A 13,966-nucleotide genomic window follows, 5' to 3' on the forward strand; every position below is an offset into this window, starting at 1 on the left:
AGCTGGAGTTAGTTTGTGTTAACTGAATGTGTTCCTGCCTGTTAATACGCTCCTGCTGTCCCTTCCTCTTTGGGATACCCGCCGACTGCCTCCTCCCGTTGTAAACAATCTCCCCCCTCAACCATCTCATCATCTCTCATCTCTCATCCCATCAAGCATTGAGCTATCGGGCACGCTATTCGATATATTATAAGCGACCTTGAACGATATTACCAAGTAACCGGGGTCCTTCCCCTTTACCAACCATCCATCTCAAAAACAATGTAAGTCTATCATGCGCGATGCCTTTCTGAGGGATCCAGTTTGGTTAAACCAGTTCTAAATATTGCACACAGGCAATCTCAGAAAGCGAACGCAAACCCCTCCACCTCCGAACCCCAAACTTCTGAGGAGACCGCCCCCACCTCCTCTATGACTACACGCGTTTCTTCTTCTCGGCCCTCCCGCTTTCCTGAAGTGGTCGCCGTCGCCTCCTCATCGGCGAACCAGGTTGTATGTAACACGAGTGCCAATATACAAGTGGACGATACTGACCAACTGTTTAACGCCCAGATGCCGCGAGTGCCCCCGCCGTTCCCCCCGCCAGTGGCCCTGATCCGGCCGCAATTTGGCTAATGGCCATTTTAGCCACCTGTGCGGCCTCGCTTCCCGTGTCAGCAACGAGCAGCACGTATCTTTCCAGGTGGTCTGGCCGAAATGCAAACCAGCCAACACGACTCAGCAGTAGTTCGGAAAACCGTGGATGGCAATATCGTACCCTTATCCATGTAGCACGAATTAAAGGACTGTGGTAGTAGCATAATAGATACAATTCCGCTTTATTAATCATAATCCTATTTCAGTAAGTCAGTAAATGCCTACCCATGGCCATATCGTATACACATTGGATCCCACAAGTTATACCCTGAAGGACGACTGCTCCAGTGCATATGGATTTCCTCGTTTCTTGCCAGAGATTCGAGAAGAGGGTACCAATTTGAAGCTGCGACAGAGCCTTGTTGGGGCTGAAAGACTGGGCGATTTATCGTTCGGAAGGGGTGAACAAGTATGCGGAACCGTTGAAGGGGGTGTTGGGTATCCTAAGGGCCCCTGAGGAATATAGGCTGCGGGGTGGATCTCATCACAGATATAGAATACTGTAATAGCAAGGGACAGATATATTAGGTATTAAGACTATATTCTATGCCTTCTTGTCCCCGTCCCGGAAACTCGGAGAAATTCCACACGCACCAGGGATCAAAGGCAAAGACGACTCTACGTACCGGCGAGCTCACATTGGCCTCAGTAATAATACACTCCATGACCCGGTGTTTGCAAGTGGTAGCAGGAGTATTCTACCTAGATGGCTCGACGCTTTGGGGCCTCGCATACGTTCGATCCAGCTACCGCACCACGAGCCGGCCAGCAATAGAATATGGGTAGGTACGGCTGTAACCAGGGACGCAGTGACTTGCCGAAGAGGAAGTACGATAGGTACAGCTACCATGGAGACATGCTTAACACAGGTTAGAACTCGGACTTTGTACAGCTAGGAAACAACGACCATGGCACTTCCCTGGGAAATGCAAACAATGTTTAGAATAAAAGCGTAGGGGACCCTGGAAGCTTCATATTTGTTTATCTCTTGTTTACCAAACAAAACACCGCAATGTAAGTATACCTTGTTCGATCCTTTTTGAGTGACCCAATTTTGTTGAATCAGTTCTAAATATTACATATAGGAACCGTCCCCCCAACTCCATTGACAACCTCTTCCCCCCCCCCCCCCCTCCGCGGCGAACCAAGTTGTATGTTTGCACACCCGTCGATTATGCGTTATCTCATGGATGGCACTAACCAGATATCTAGCGCCTAGAAAGCCCCTCCCCCCCAGACACATACGATGGGTCCGTCTACGACGACGTATGTCCTATATGGCGTGTATAAAACCAAATGGTGTTCAAGATGCTAACGATATAATCAGCCGGAGGAAGTCGCCCCCGCCCCTCCTGCGCCGCAGCCTGCCCCCCCTGCTGCCCCGGCTACCCCGGCCCTCACAGCCCTCCGACTGCTGGCCGTGCTGGCCATCCTGGCGGCCTTGTCCGCCCCCGCCCGTCCCCATAATCGCCCCCAGGTATGTCGTACGAAGCATGGATAATGGTTGATATAGTGCAAGTTTCTAACCATTTGTTTAGCCTCGTGCAGTCCCGGCCAGTGGCGCCCTCACCTCGCCTTCTAAGAAGGCAAAGAAAGAGCGTAAGTACCTGTGATATACGCATACTGCTGTAGTAAGCCCCTGATGAGTACTAGCCCGGGGCAAATGCCCCAAGCCCGGCTGCGGTGGCCTCTCGCACGAGGGGAGGTGTATCCCCTACTGTAGGGGTTGTAGGCGCCGCCACAATGGGCCCTGCAATGGCCGCAAACGCGGCGGTGGTGGTGGACGTGGTGGGGGTAGGGCAGGAGGAATTGTTATTTATAACTATTATTAATGTATAATTAGTTAGTTATATTATAAACCCAAGAAGGACTTGAAGCCAGACACTCCCACTGACATGTCTTCCTCGTAGTGCCGTTCGCTGTACGAAGAATGGACATCGCCCGGCATAAGTTACGACCAGCGTCGCAATCCCCTTTCGATGAGAGGGGGGTAGTCTGGAAGACCATGAACGGGATGGCTATATGGTATCTCCATAGAGAAATAGTGGTGCCATGATAAGTGGAGTTCACTCTACGTCGTATACCAGTATCATGTCGCAATATAGCGCAGCAACCCCGAACTCCGAACGCCGAACTCCTAATGTCTCCCACATCACGCAAGCGGTCCAATTAGATACCCTTTGTTTCCAATTTTTATTAAATTTCCAGATCGTCTACGGCAAGGCTGTAGTCCGCCAGGGGTGTATAAAACCCCACCCAAGCAACCAGACTTCTGCGTTCTCCGCATCCTCTGACCCCCAACAACTCCTACACCGCAGGGCCATAGACAGGTAGTATATCTGGAAAAAGGGAAGTCACTATATGACCACAATGGCAGATACAATTCTCCCAGTCCCTAACTCCACAAAATCATACTGGCGGAGCGAACCCCACTGGCTGGATGAACACCGCTCAACTACACACCTACCGGCTGAAGCAGACATCGTTATCATAGGCACCGGTATTGCTGGAGTGTCTACGGCCTACCACCTGGTTAATAATGTCGATACCAACAATGATACATCAAAGCCATCCATCCTCCTCCTCGAAGCCCGACAGGTCTGCTCCGGAGCAACAGGTCGCAACGGCGGGCATATCAAGACGTTACCCTCGAAGATAGGAGGTCTTATCGCCGCTCATGGTAAATCTAATGCAGAGAATATTGTTCAGTTTGTCCGGGCAAATATCTATGCCGTGAAACGGGTTATTGAAACGGAGCGTATCGACGCCGAAGCGGAATTGAGGCGGAGTTTCGATGTACCGTTGACTGAGGAGGATGCCAGCGTTGTCACGAGGGAGTTTGAGGAATTGCTGCAGGATGGGTTCCCTCTCATGCAGGATGTTTGGTATGTTGGGGAGAGGTTTGCAGAGCGTGTATGTCCCCTGCAGATTTACAGTTGACGGGGGCATAGCTGACGGCAGTTTCATATACCAGGTCACGTCCATCCACGGGGCAAAGGCTGGTCTCAGCACGCCTGTGCTGTCACTTTGGTCGTACAAATTTGTGACCCAGCTCCTGGAACGCGTTTTGGCTAAAGGGAATGCGAACCTGCAAACAAACTCACCAGTCACTGGGATTGAGACGGCGCATGACGGGAAAGGATATTCAGTCAGGACCGATCGGGGAGAAGTCAAAACCTCAACTATTGTGTTCGCGACGAACGGGTATACAGCAGGCCTATTGCCGCAGTATAAAAACGTTATAACTCCCATCAAAGGGACTGCGTCGCACATTACAGTCCCACCAGACTCTCCACGCCCACCGCCGTATCTATCGAATACGTACAATATCCGCTATTCTCCCAATCGCGTGGACTATCTAAATCCACGGCCCGACGGGAGTATTGTCGTCGGAGGTGGAAAATGGACATACGAGGCGCAGAGGGATCTTTGGCATAACGTTTATGATGATTCTACGCTGATTGAGCCGGCGAGACACTATTTCGACGGGCTCATGCAGCGCCATTTCCGGGGGTGGGAGGATAGTGACGCTACAACAGAGAGTGTTTGGACGGGAAGTAAGTACATATCTCCTTTACTGGCTGGGCGTACTGCTAATACTTGGAAGTAATGGGTATCACTCCAGATGGCCTGCCGCATATTGGCCGAGTCCCTGGGATGCCCGGTCAATATGTGCTTGCTGGGTATAATGGCGGAGGCATGCTCTTGGCATTTTTGGCAGCACTTGGGGTTGCACGGATGATTAAAGAGGGAATCTCATTTGAGGAGACTGGCATTCCTGAATGCATGAAGACGACTCAGGAGAGATTGGATGGGAGATAAAATTTCGAACAGCCGCACGATTCACCAGTGTTTGAATCCTCGCGGCAGTATGCTATGTACGGTGTCTAATCGCCATTGTAGCAAGCTTCAGCGAAGATCAAACCCCTTCATGGTTCTCTTCCCTTACTGAAGCCTTCTATTCTGTTCAACCAAGTATAGACACCAGACAACTGTACTTCACGAATTTCTATTTTGCCTGACCAAGAAATCCGTCTGCCCGCCCTGAGAAGCGACTGTACGTATCCCCAAAAGTCTCATCCTCGCCAACACACACCCTATAGGTAGTCCTAGCGTAGTACTCTGCCTGGTCTGCCAGTTCAGGAGCCACATCGCAGTATGCTCTGCAAAGGATCATCCAACACCCAACAAGACCATCCACCATAAGACCCCATTTCACAACGCGCAGCCGCACACCTGATCTATGAGGAGGTCTTCCACCTTCAAGTACGTAACCCAGCGACTCCAAAGTCTTCAATGCAAACTCAACAGCTTTCTCTGAGACCCCCCGAGAAGCGTGGAAAACCGCTAGACTCGAATACGCCTTCCAAATACCAGGACGGGGAACTTCGACTGCTGGCTTGCAATACGTCCCCTCAAGTTTAGAAACGAGGTCTTCAATCCGAGAAATAACCGAGCTCGGTTTACGGGATTTGCCTAGGGACTGGAAAGCATTCGCCACGTCTGTGGTGAGTCTCCTTCGCTTCATCAGATTGCTGTCCTCCGTTTCAATACAATCCTGGCAGATCGCGCAGCTGCACTTGAAGCCCCAATGCTCCAGATTCAGGTATTTCGCCTTAGAGGTATTATCGAGGGGTACCTTGTACCAGAAAACCAGTTCGGTATTCTCGGGCAGATCTTGTGCAGCGCGGATAATCATCATATCGCCAATGAATGAGCGGCGAACGTTACTGTTGCAAGAATGGTTGATATATGATGCTAGAGGCCAGATACCGCAGGAGTCGAAGGTCTCGTTCTTGGTAGGTTCTAACTGTGATTCGGCTTCTTTCATGGTGCGAACGTGAGATTCACGGGACGATAAGGAGCAGCCGAAGCAGTTAAGTGACATTATACGCTCTATGAGGAAGCTGAAGATGTTATTAGCTATTGTCCCGTTGGGAAAGAATATGGCTGGTGTTTAGCACTCACGTGTCGACAACGGGCGTACCATCCACGTCTGCGGCATCAACAGGGTTGTATGAACCATGGTAAAGATCAATGAATGCTGACCTAAGTGACGGGACTTTGTACAGCTTCTGCGCGATCAGGGTGATAAGTTCTGCCTGGGTACCCTTTGTGATCGTGTCCGTTTCCGTGTTCATCAGTACCGAAAGATTGCTCGGAGTACCGGTACGTTCGTTATAAAAGGCATACGCGAAGGCTTTCTCACAAAGCAGTAGATCACCGGCTTGGACTGCTTCTGTCGTGAATAGGCCTCGTCCGTGAGACTCAGTTGGTTTGACAGAGACGGGACCGATATATGTTGCGCGGTCCAGGAGCGGTGGGCAACGCTTCCTTGCCTCTCTGTGCAGGTACTTGAATGGGTATTTTCCAGTCTGCTGTTCTGCTAGTCGGGCAGTTGCGCGGTCGAATTCGACTCTTGCGGCCGTATTGTTAGGGTACGCTTTGGAAAGCACTTGGTGGACTTTGCACGATTCTTCAAATCTCGCGAGATGGTAAAGAGCCTGGGATTTGCGGAAGAGGGCTTTTTCAGAGCATTCGTGGTCGGATAGGACGGCTTCAACGTCACGAAGGGCCGCGTCAAATTGGTGAGTCTTGAGATAAGTCAGAGCACGGTTGAGTCGGATTGTGATGGCTTCGTCGGCAGTCGGGGAGGAACTCAGAGCCCTGGAATAGCTATACTATAATCAGCCGAGTTCTCCCACATTCTTTTCTATACCACTCACTGATTGATAGCGAGATGGTGCTCATTCTTGGTGAAGCACTCGTTGCCTCTGCTTTTATAATGGTTGGCTGATGCATCGATTCGTCGCTGATCTCGCCACGCCAACGGTATCAGAGGGTCATGGTCTGGCAGAAATCTGATATCGGAGAGATGGTCAGCTCGCAGCCCGTAGTTCCCATCAGCCATGATCTTCAAGTAAGGCTCCTTGACAAGTATCACTGTTCCTTCCACGAGACGGCCATCGGTCGAGAGCTCTTTCTCCTGGTTGTACAACTGTAACATGACAACATCTCCTCTCTCATCTTCCACCACGGCCATGACCGCAGTCATTTTGTCTGTCGGTGTGACTGCTCTTAGCAGAATGTAGAGTCCACGATGATAGGTCTCGAGGGTGAGATCTGTGACCAGTATCCTCTCCAGGGTACTCAAAGGAGCAACAGAGGGTGGGTAGGCTGGAGGCACGAACGAGGAGTGAATATCATGTTGGTTGGTAGGTCGATTACTTGCCATCATTCGGCGAAACATAAACTCCATCATGATCTCGTCGCGAGACTTGGTGGGTTTCGGAGTCTGTCCCTTGCGAGATTGGGCATCTCGGAGAGATTGCTTCTGCTTCTGTAGGACTTGCAGGTATTCCCGAACCTGAGAGACATCGTGTGTATCCATATTGCGAGGTGGACTGGTAAAAGGCTGGCGTATTTGGCAAATGGGCGCCCTTTTGATAAGGCAGTGGTTTGCGACTGGTGATATGAAGATGAAAAGTCCATCTGGCCTGGACAGAAAGGATGCCTGTGTTGTCAAAGCGGGGGAGGCACTGCAGTACTTTCTGGCATGAACCATGCAAACGCATTGTATTGGTAGACATCCCTGCACTGCTTCACCTATGAGGCGGAAGGATTGCGTCCAGCTGTCACGCAAATATTTTCTACAAAACAGGTACAGCTTTGTGCTCGTTTCATTGCAGGTATACTGTATTTATACTTCATTCTGATAGCATTCGAAGTTAGCTAAGAATATTGAGGGAAGCATCTATTCTGAGCGATACAGGTTCAAAGTGTCGAAAATGTCCACCTCCACAGCCCGTTAGCCCTATCAATATATCGGCAAAGCTAGCTTCCCCTTATTCATTCAACCAATCCCCAGGGATCTTCTCGCGAATAGAAGATATTGCCTCGCTGGTACGGGCCCGGACAGCGAGGTCGGTTCCCGTGTAGCAAAGAAGGATATCAGCAGCTGTGAACCAACGGATGTCGACAGGAGTATAGCTGTCGGGGCCATTTGAACTAGGTAGTTCTGTGTAAAGTTGCTCAACCAATTCAAAATCATCGTCATCGATATCGCGAAACTCGGTGGGCATCCTCGAGTCGTACAGCGACTCCCACAGGATCAGATCAACGCATGCCAGAGAGAATCGCCCAAGCCATGGCTGCCACTCGTCCATTACGTTGTCAACTATACAGAAACAATTATATACAGGAGGATCGGGGAGCTGGATGTCTGATAATAGGATTCCCCAGATTGCGGCGCCTTGGTTCTCGTGTCGGAATATTAAGGCCCCATGGTGAACGTAGAGTGCTGTTGGCTCCAGGAGGTATTCTTGGTTGCGAGTAAGGTCTGAGCGGCGGCCGAACAGGGTATAAGATTCTTTTAATGCTGCTGGGAGTGGAATACCCAGTCGCTGCTCAGCGGATAGGAGTTCGGTTTCGTTGTATCCGTCGCCCTCCTGTATCGGAGTTATCCAGTGAGACGCGAAACTACGAATGAAATTCCAGGTGTCAGAGCGGCCGCCAGTGACGCGATTAATCTGCTCGCAAATATCGAAATCGTTACTCATTTTCGGCTTGCTCCAGGAAATTCTAGTAGAGTAGAGTTAGGACGGTAGTATGTAGTCAAGAAGAGCACCTACCACCTAACGCGTCGGGGGTGTGTAAGTCATGTCCAAAGAAACAGAGGAAGGGAATGGGTTCGGCCGCTGCGTTTAAGAGGGAATCCACTTGCCATCTCGTTTGCTGCGTTTGCATTGAAATAAACCATGATCTGCTCTCGTATTCTGATATAGCGTATCGTGTAGTGGAGACAAGCAGAGGACGGGCACCGCTGTATCAATCTACCAAGTAACAACATATTAATATTTTCATTGTCTATATGATTGAGTTTGACACTAATGTGCAATTTCGGAGGAATGCTGGAACATCCACGTGAGCCTAGTTCTCTAGTAAGGGCGAACTTCCTGTCCGGCTTTTTCCTTCTTGCTCCTCTGAGACGAAATATCAACTGGAGAGCCATCAAGTCCAGTATTTGTAACCGCATTCTGCTGCCTCCCCAAATAATAATCTACACCAGGTCAGCACATTATTATCAGCCAAAGGCAAAGAGACACATACTGGGCATAAGCAACGAACAAACCAACGACAAACTCGTAACAGTCAGCGCAACAAGAAGAATAATCCCATTCGTGCGCGTATACGCCCGAATCGCACCATCTCTAATCGGATCGCCGGGTGCATACTCGGTACGCAGCGTCTTGATTGATCCGTAAATCGACCTGAGCGTGGATTCTGACGTTCCAGGCGGTGTTTCATCACGCATGAAATTTAACATCTTATCTGTCCAGATTGCGGATGCGACGGAGTACCCAGCTGAGGTGCCTAGATATGTCCACAGGAAATAAGCAGCGAGGATCGAGGCCATGTCCTGGTGTGGCACGGATGCCATTGCTCCGACGCGGGAGCCTAGGGCTGTGAACGCACTGACACCTAGTAAGATCTGTGAGATGGCCAGTGTAGCTGTGTTTTGTGTGCTTCTGGTATGGCTATCAAAGCAGATAGCGTAGCCCACGATCTTGAGGACTGCACCGACAATCATCATCGTTTTGTACCGGTGGAACTTGGCCATCATGAGGCCATTAATGATACTGAAGACGGTGAGAGAGAGGTCCTGCACGCCCGTGAAAACCGTCCAGGTGTAATTCGGCCAGTCCTTGATCACGTAGATATACGACGAGAAGTAGTTATTCCAGACAGCGGTGGTCATTTGGTCGAAGAGATTAGCACCCAGCGCGGCCAGGAAGACTTTGTTCTGGATGATGTTTCGTGCCATTATGGGCTTTGGTGCAAAACATAGTTCGTAGCCGATGAAGAGAGCGAGGACGACGAACCCTGTCACTTCCATGGCAATCATACTGGCGTTCATCCAGCCTCCACCTGCCGACTGTGCTAGGGATAGTGGGAGGAGGATCAATGCGAATGCAAATCCTAGCAATATGACACCAGGGATATCGACTGCAATAAGGCCCTGCCAGAGAGTATTCCCCATTCCACCCTTTCCTTTTGGATCATATCCAATATTAAACTCTAACCTGCTGGCTCTATATTGGACACCATACAAAGCCCAAATAGCCGGAATAAGCAGAACCGGCATCATAATCGCAAACATCCCCAACCCCCAGCGCCACTTATCAGGAACAAACCCATCAGAGATAAAGCCGGTAATGAACGTCGTCACAAGATACGGTGCGATGGTCATCCCCGTCCAGAATCCACGCCATTGCAGGGTCGTCAAGTCGCCAACAACGATCTGGCAAAGGAGGTTAATCCCGGCCTTGCCAACAGCCGTCAACGCGACGCCAACGATATACGCTGTGAAATGTGTACCGCTAGCTGCGACGACGTACCCGACCACGTAGAATAGTAGGGCGATCACGTACGTTGTAGGTCTGGATGTGAGATCTGCCAGTTTGCCAATGACGGGTTTGGAGACGCCGCTGATGATGGATGTTGCGGTGTTGATGGCGCCAATCTGGGCGTGCATGTTGAAGGATGAGGCGGCTATGATGTCGAATTGCGGTGTTATTCCTCCATCCAGTGCGTAGGCGAATAGGGTCAGACCCAGTGATATGACGATAATGGTGAGGAGGAGTATTCCGGCATGCCCTGAGTGGTAAAGCACCTTGTTGAGAGCTTCCACAGTGGTGCTGGTGACAGGACATGGTCGACACTCTAGATCTGGATCTCCCGGCTGGGGGGTGCTGGGATTTACTGCACGTACGCCGACGTCTTTTCCCTCTTTTGAGGGTTGAGATATCTCTTGTTCGTTGTTTGTCATCTTGCTGGCTTATGTGGACTATAGACCAACAGGATTTCTTACGCAGGGCAACGTTCTATATAACCATGCAGACATCAGCCTTCGGGCAAAATAGGATCTATTAACGTAAAGTTATGCTCAACTGCAGTGGCCATTCTGATTTTGTACTCGTTGGCCGATCTTGTAGTCATTCTTTGCATCAGCTCGGCGGACTTCAACGTTCGCCGAATACACTCGGCGAACACTATTCATCGCCTAAGACTACTCTTGTGGAGGTTAATGAAGTCAAAGCGTTTATTGTTCAAGGCCGTTGAATTCTGCCCACAAAATAATACCGATGTCGTAGTATTAGCCCGCCAGATCCAAAATATATAGATATATATATATTTAACTTGGAGAACTGCTTGTTCCTTTCCAACAGAACTCGGTAGGCATTACCGTCCCTTTCCAGACCACACGGATATTTTCCGTCCATTGACCCACCATGGAGGGGTTATGCCTTTTGGCCGGCTCTCACGTCTCAACGGTTGATCCACGATCTTGTTGGAGAACTGTTTGGGGGTGACGGTGTGGTCTCTTGGCCGAGACATTCAACCCGGGAATGGAGCTTTCTAGGCGCCTAGTAGTACTAGGGGATAATGCATGGGGCTTGTACTATCTATCATTCGTTCGCCGTATTACGTGATGCAGGCCAAGGCGATTAGCAATGGAGACGGCAATAGTGAAGATTCTTGGCATCTCTTGTCATTACTCACGGAAATGGGTTCCTTCGGTAACTTGGTATATAGCTGTTTGCCGAGAGAGAGAGAGAGAGAGAGAGTTAGAGATGCGAGAAGAGAGAGACGTGTGTGTATATATAGAGCTTTGGCAGAGGACCACCAATTCTGACGGATTACCGCCATTCCTACAAATATGGAGACTTTGCACCTCTAGATGATCCCTCCCTCATAGGGATACTGCGGCTGTAGCGATCAGGTACCGTTTGAAGAAGGTTTAACGAGGATTACTTTCTTTTACCCTTTTTTTAAGGTTTGATGTAGAGTATTCGGCTTGGCTCTATGCATAAATAGCTCTCAGTAAGTACCTAAAGCCGACCTAGACAGAACTGTCTTGAATAGAGCGAGCATTTTGAGTCCTGGTTTTGATCTGTCATAAGCGGACGATATGGATCTGTTCAGTGGGCGGTTATCTATATACATTCTGACTTTCTTTTGTTGGATACAAATCATATCCGGCCAACAATTGACCCCGGCGACAAACTCCTCCTGCCCCTCCAACTCAACCACCGTATTGGTTTCCTCGCGTGCTGTCATCTCCGGCCAGTCGACCCCTGCTACAGTTGTCATTTGTCGTACGACTGGAAAGATCACCGCCGTTTTTGATTCCGTCCTCTCCGCTACTGACTTCCCCAAAGGTATTTCATATACTGACTATTCCCCTTATGTTCTCCTTCCGGGGTTGATCGATACCCATGTCCACCTCAACCAACCAGGCCGTACAGAATGGGAGGGCTTTTATACCGGTACCCAAGCCGCCGCTTTTGGGGGGGTCACCACGGTTGTGGACATGCCCCTGAATGCCATCCCACCCACCACGACGGTTGCGAACCTGAAGGAAAAGGTTGCAGCAGCCCAGGGCAAATGCTGGGTGGATGTCGGCTTTTTTGGTGGTGTCATTCCGGGCAATTCTCATGAACTTAAAGCCCTCGTCCAGGAAGGTGTTCGTGGCTTTAAAGGATTCCTAATTGATAGTGGGGTAAGTCTCAACCCAGGCGTACTCTATGATACTGCAGTGCTTATATCCCTCTAGGTCGACGAATTCCCCGCCGTCGATGCGGAAGATATCAAAAAGACCATGGCCGAATTGGCCCACGAACCCACGACGCTCATGTTCCATGCAGAAAAGGAACCTCACGAGGAGCCCTCTCTACCAACCGGACCCGTGGACGAGTACTGGACCTACCTGCAATCTCGCCCCTCGACCTACGAGACCCGCGCCATAGCAGAAGTCTTATCCCTGGCCCATCTGGCCCCCAACCTCGCCCTGCACATCGTCCACCTATCCGCCATGGAAGCCATCCCGATGTTGCGCGAAGCCCGCGCACAAGGCGTGCCCATAACTGCAGAGACCTGCTTCCATTATCTCTCCCTAGCCGCCGAACAGATCCGCGCCGGCGACACCAGGTACAAATGTAGCCCGCCCATCCGCTCCCAAGAGAACCAAGATGCCCTGTGGGCCGAACTACTGCGATACCCCGACGACGGCGTGATCCAGACCGTCGTCTCGGACCATTCGCCCTGTACGCCGGACCTGAAGCTCCTCCCGGAGCACATCCCCCCGCACACGGAGGATGCGCCATCCCACAACGGCAGTTTCCTTACTGCCTGGGGAGGCGTCTCTTCCGTTGGTATGGGACTCCCGATCCTGTGGACCGAGTTCAGCCGCCGGAGTAACCTATCCTCTGCGCCTGAGGGCGAGGATGGGAAGCGTGCCCTCGAGGATATCGTCCGACTCACCTCTATGAACACCGCCGCCCAGGTTGGGTTGGAGAAGCAGAAGGGTGACCTGGCTGTCGGAATGGACGCGGATATCTGCGTCTTCGACGACAAGGCTGAGTGGGTAGTTGAGCCGTCTACCATGCTGTTCCGGAATAAGGTCTCGCCTTATCAGGGCCAGAAGCTGAGGGGTGTTGTGCGGGAGACTTGGCTCCGGGGGGAGCGGATATTCACCCGCGCTGCTGGATTCAGTGATAACAAGCCGTCGGGCAAGCTTCTGCTGGAGAAACGGGAGAAATAGACTTCCTCCATGGCGTATCCCAGGCCAAGGCAGCTTGCTATGAACTTATGATCACCAATGACTCCAAGGTTATGTAGTGCGCCGCTAGATAGAACTGCAATAAACCCCTAGAGAGTAGAATTAGAATTTAGACATATTTGAATTATCCAATATATATAAGTCATTGTACTTAAGTCTGCAGTGAGACTTCGACAAGGGTGGCATTTCTCAATCAGCTTCTAGGCTGTGTCCGACTATCAACCAGCACTTGGACATACATACATACTATGAGTACGACCAGTACGGATAGTACTGGGTGTGTAATTTCACATTAGGGAATGTATCTGTACTCTCGTACTATTAAGAAATATATGAATAGGTCAAGCTATTTTTTCTTCTGAGAACTCTGCTGTAGTTCAGCGCGCTGCCCCAACATGGTAAATATTTTGGGTGGGCTTTCTCGGTTGATAGATGGCATGAGATGTTCATGGGCTGGATATCCCAAGAGTAAAGGGACTCTTAGAATGTTAAACGGTCAAGGGTATTTGACGGCTTTTAATCTTGGATACCTAAACTAATAGTAATAAACCTTTTCTATAGAGAAGAAAACCCCTGTCCCTATATCTGGTTTTATATCTATATAGCTTCTAGTAGTTCTTATACTATCTCTTACTATTATTCTTTATAAAATAATATATTTACTTAATAATATCCTGGTTATACTAGCTCCTGTCAGCTACGGCATCG

At 50.2% G+C, this 13,966-nt stretch overlaps 6 protein-coding genes across 6 annotated transcripts; 3 read left to right on the forward strand and 3 right to left on the reverse strand.

Annotated features, from left to right (window-relative positions):
* Window positions 1-853: 853 nt before the first annotated feature.
* ASPVEDRAFT_33811 (uncharacterized protein) lies at window positions 854-2,546 on the forward strand (the record flags this gene model as incomplete). Its single annotated transcript, XM_040810783.1, has 8 exons — window positions 854-1,045; window positions 1,165-1,418; window positions 1,593-1,650; window positions 1,849-1,902; window positions 1,964-2,113; window positions 2,175-2,235; window positions 2,369-2,430; window positions 2,484-2,546. The coding sequence occupies 8 exons, from the start codon at window positions 854-856 to the stop codon at window positions 2,544-2,546; spliced, it is 894 nt and encodes a 297-aa protein (XP_040673368.1).
* Window positions 2,547-3,006: 460 nt separating this feature from the next.
* Window positions 3,007-4,458, forward strand: ASPVEDRAFT_33812 (NAD(P)/FAD-dependent oxidoreductase; the record flags this gene model as incomplete). The annotated part of the gene is made up of 3 exons (XM_040810784.1): window positions 3,007-3,549; window positions 3,611-4,193; window positions 4,244-4,458. 3 exons carry the CDS (start codon window positions 3,007-3,009, stop codon window positions 4,456-4,458), a joined length of 1,341 nt encoding a protein of 446 aa, XP_040673369.1.
* ASPVEDRAFT_178343 (TPR domain protein) lies at window positions 4,370-7,100 on the reverse strand. The gene is made up of 3 exons (XM_040808814.1): window positions 6,363-7,100; window positions 5,605-6,312; window positions 4,370-5,543 (listed from the first exon to the last, which is right to left on the reverse strand). The coding sequence occupies exons 1-3, from the start codon at window positions 7,025-7,027 to the stop codon at window positions 4,646-4,648; spliced, it is 2,271 nt and encodes a 756-aa protein (XP_040673370.1). The 5' UTR covers window positions 7,028-7,100; the 3' UTR covers window positions 4,370-4,645.
* Window positions 7,101-7,321: 221 nt separating this feature from the next.
* On the reverse strand, window positions 7,322-8,278 carry ASPVEDRAFT_155421 (uncharacterized protein). The gene is made up of 2 exons (XM_040808459.1): window positions 8,268-8,278; window positions 7,322-8,217 (listed from the first exon to the last, which is right to left on the reverse strand). The coding sequence occupies exon 2, from the start codon at window positions 8,193-8,195 to the stop codon at window positions 7,482-7,484; it is 714 nt and encodes a 237-aa protein (XP_040673371.1). The 5' UTR covers window positions 8,196-8,217; window positions 8,268-8,278; the 3' UTR covers window positions 7,322-7,481.
* Window positions 8,279-8,553: 275 nt separating this feature from the next.
* Window positions 8,554-10,465, reverse strand: ASPVEDRAFT_877606 (uncharacterized protein; the record flags this gene model as incomplete). Its single annotated transcript, XM_040818148.1, has 3 exons — window positions 8,554-8,695; window positions 8,746-10,334; window positions 10,359-10,465. The coding sequence occupies 3 exons, from the start codon at window positions 10,463-10,465 to the stop codon at window positions 8,574-8,576; spliced, it is 1,818 nt and encodes a 605-aa protein (XP_040673372.1). The 3' UTR covers window positions 8,554-8,573.
* A 1,143-nt stretch (window positions 10,466-11,608) lies between these two features.
* Window positions 11,609-13,240, forward strand: ASPVEDRAFT_142304 (uncharacterized protein; the record flags this gene model as incomplete). Its single annotated transcript, XM_040807825.1, has 2 exons — window positions 11,609-12,199; window positions 12,254-13,240. The coding sequence occupies 2 exons, from the start codon at window positions 11,609-11,611 to the stop codon at window positions 13,238-13,240; spliced, it is 1,578 nt and encodes a 525-aa protein (XP_040673373.1).
* Window positions 13,241-13,966: the final 726 nt, after the last annotated feature.

The sequence above is a fragment of the Aspergillus versicolor genome (genome assembly GCF_001890125.1).
Source record: "Aspergillus versicolor CBS 583.65 unplaced genomic scaffold ASPVEscaffold_13, whole genome shotgun sequence".
Classification (NCBI taxonomy): Eukaryota; Fungi; Ascomycota; class Eurotiomycetes; order Eurotiales; family Aspergillaceae; genus Aspergillus; species Aspergillus versicolor.

Coding starts and splice junctions, on each gene's coding strand:
- ASPVEDRAFT_178343 (XM_040808814.1), bottom strand. CDS start 7,027: ATGGATACACACGATGTCTCTCAGGTTCGGGAATACCTGCAAGTCCTA. Junction 6,313..6,362: donor CACCATCTCGCTATCAATCA/GTGAGTGGTATA, acceptor ATTATAGTATAG/CTATTCCAGGGCTCTGAGTT. Junction 5,544..5,604: donor GGTACGCCCGTTGTCGACAC/GTGAGTGCTAAA, acceptor TAACATCTTCAG/CTTCCTCATAGAGCGTATAA.
- ASPVEDRAFT_155421 (XM_040808459.1), bottom strand. CDS start 8,195: ATGAGTAACGATTTCGATATTTGCGAGCAGATTAATCGCGTCACTGGC.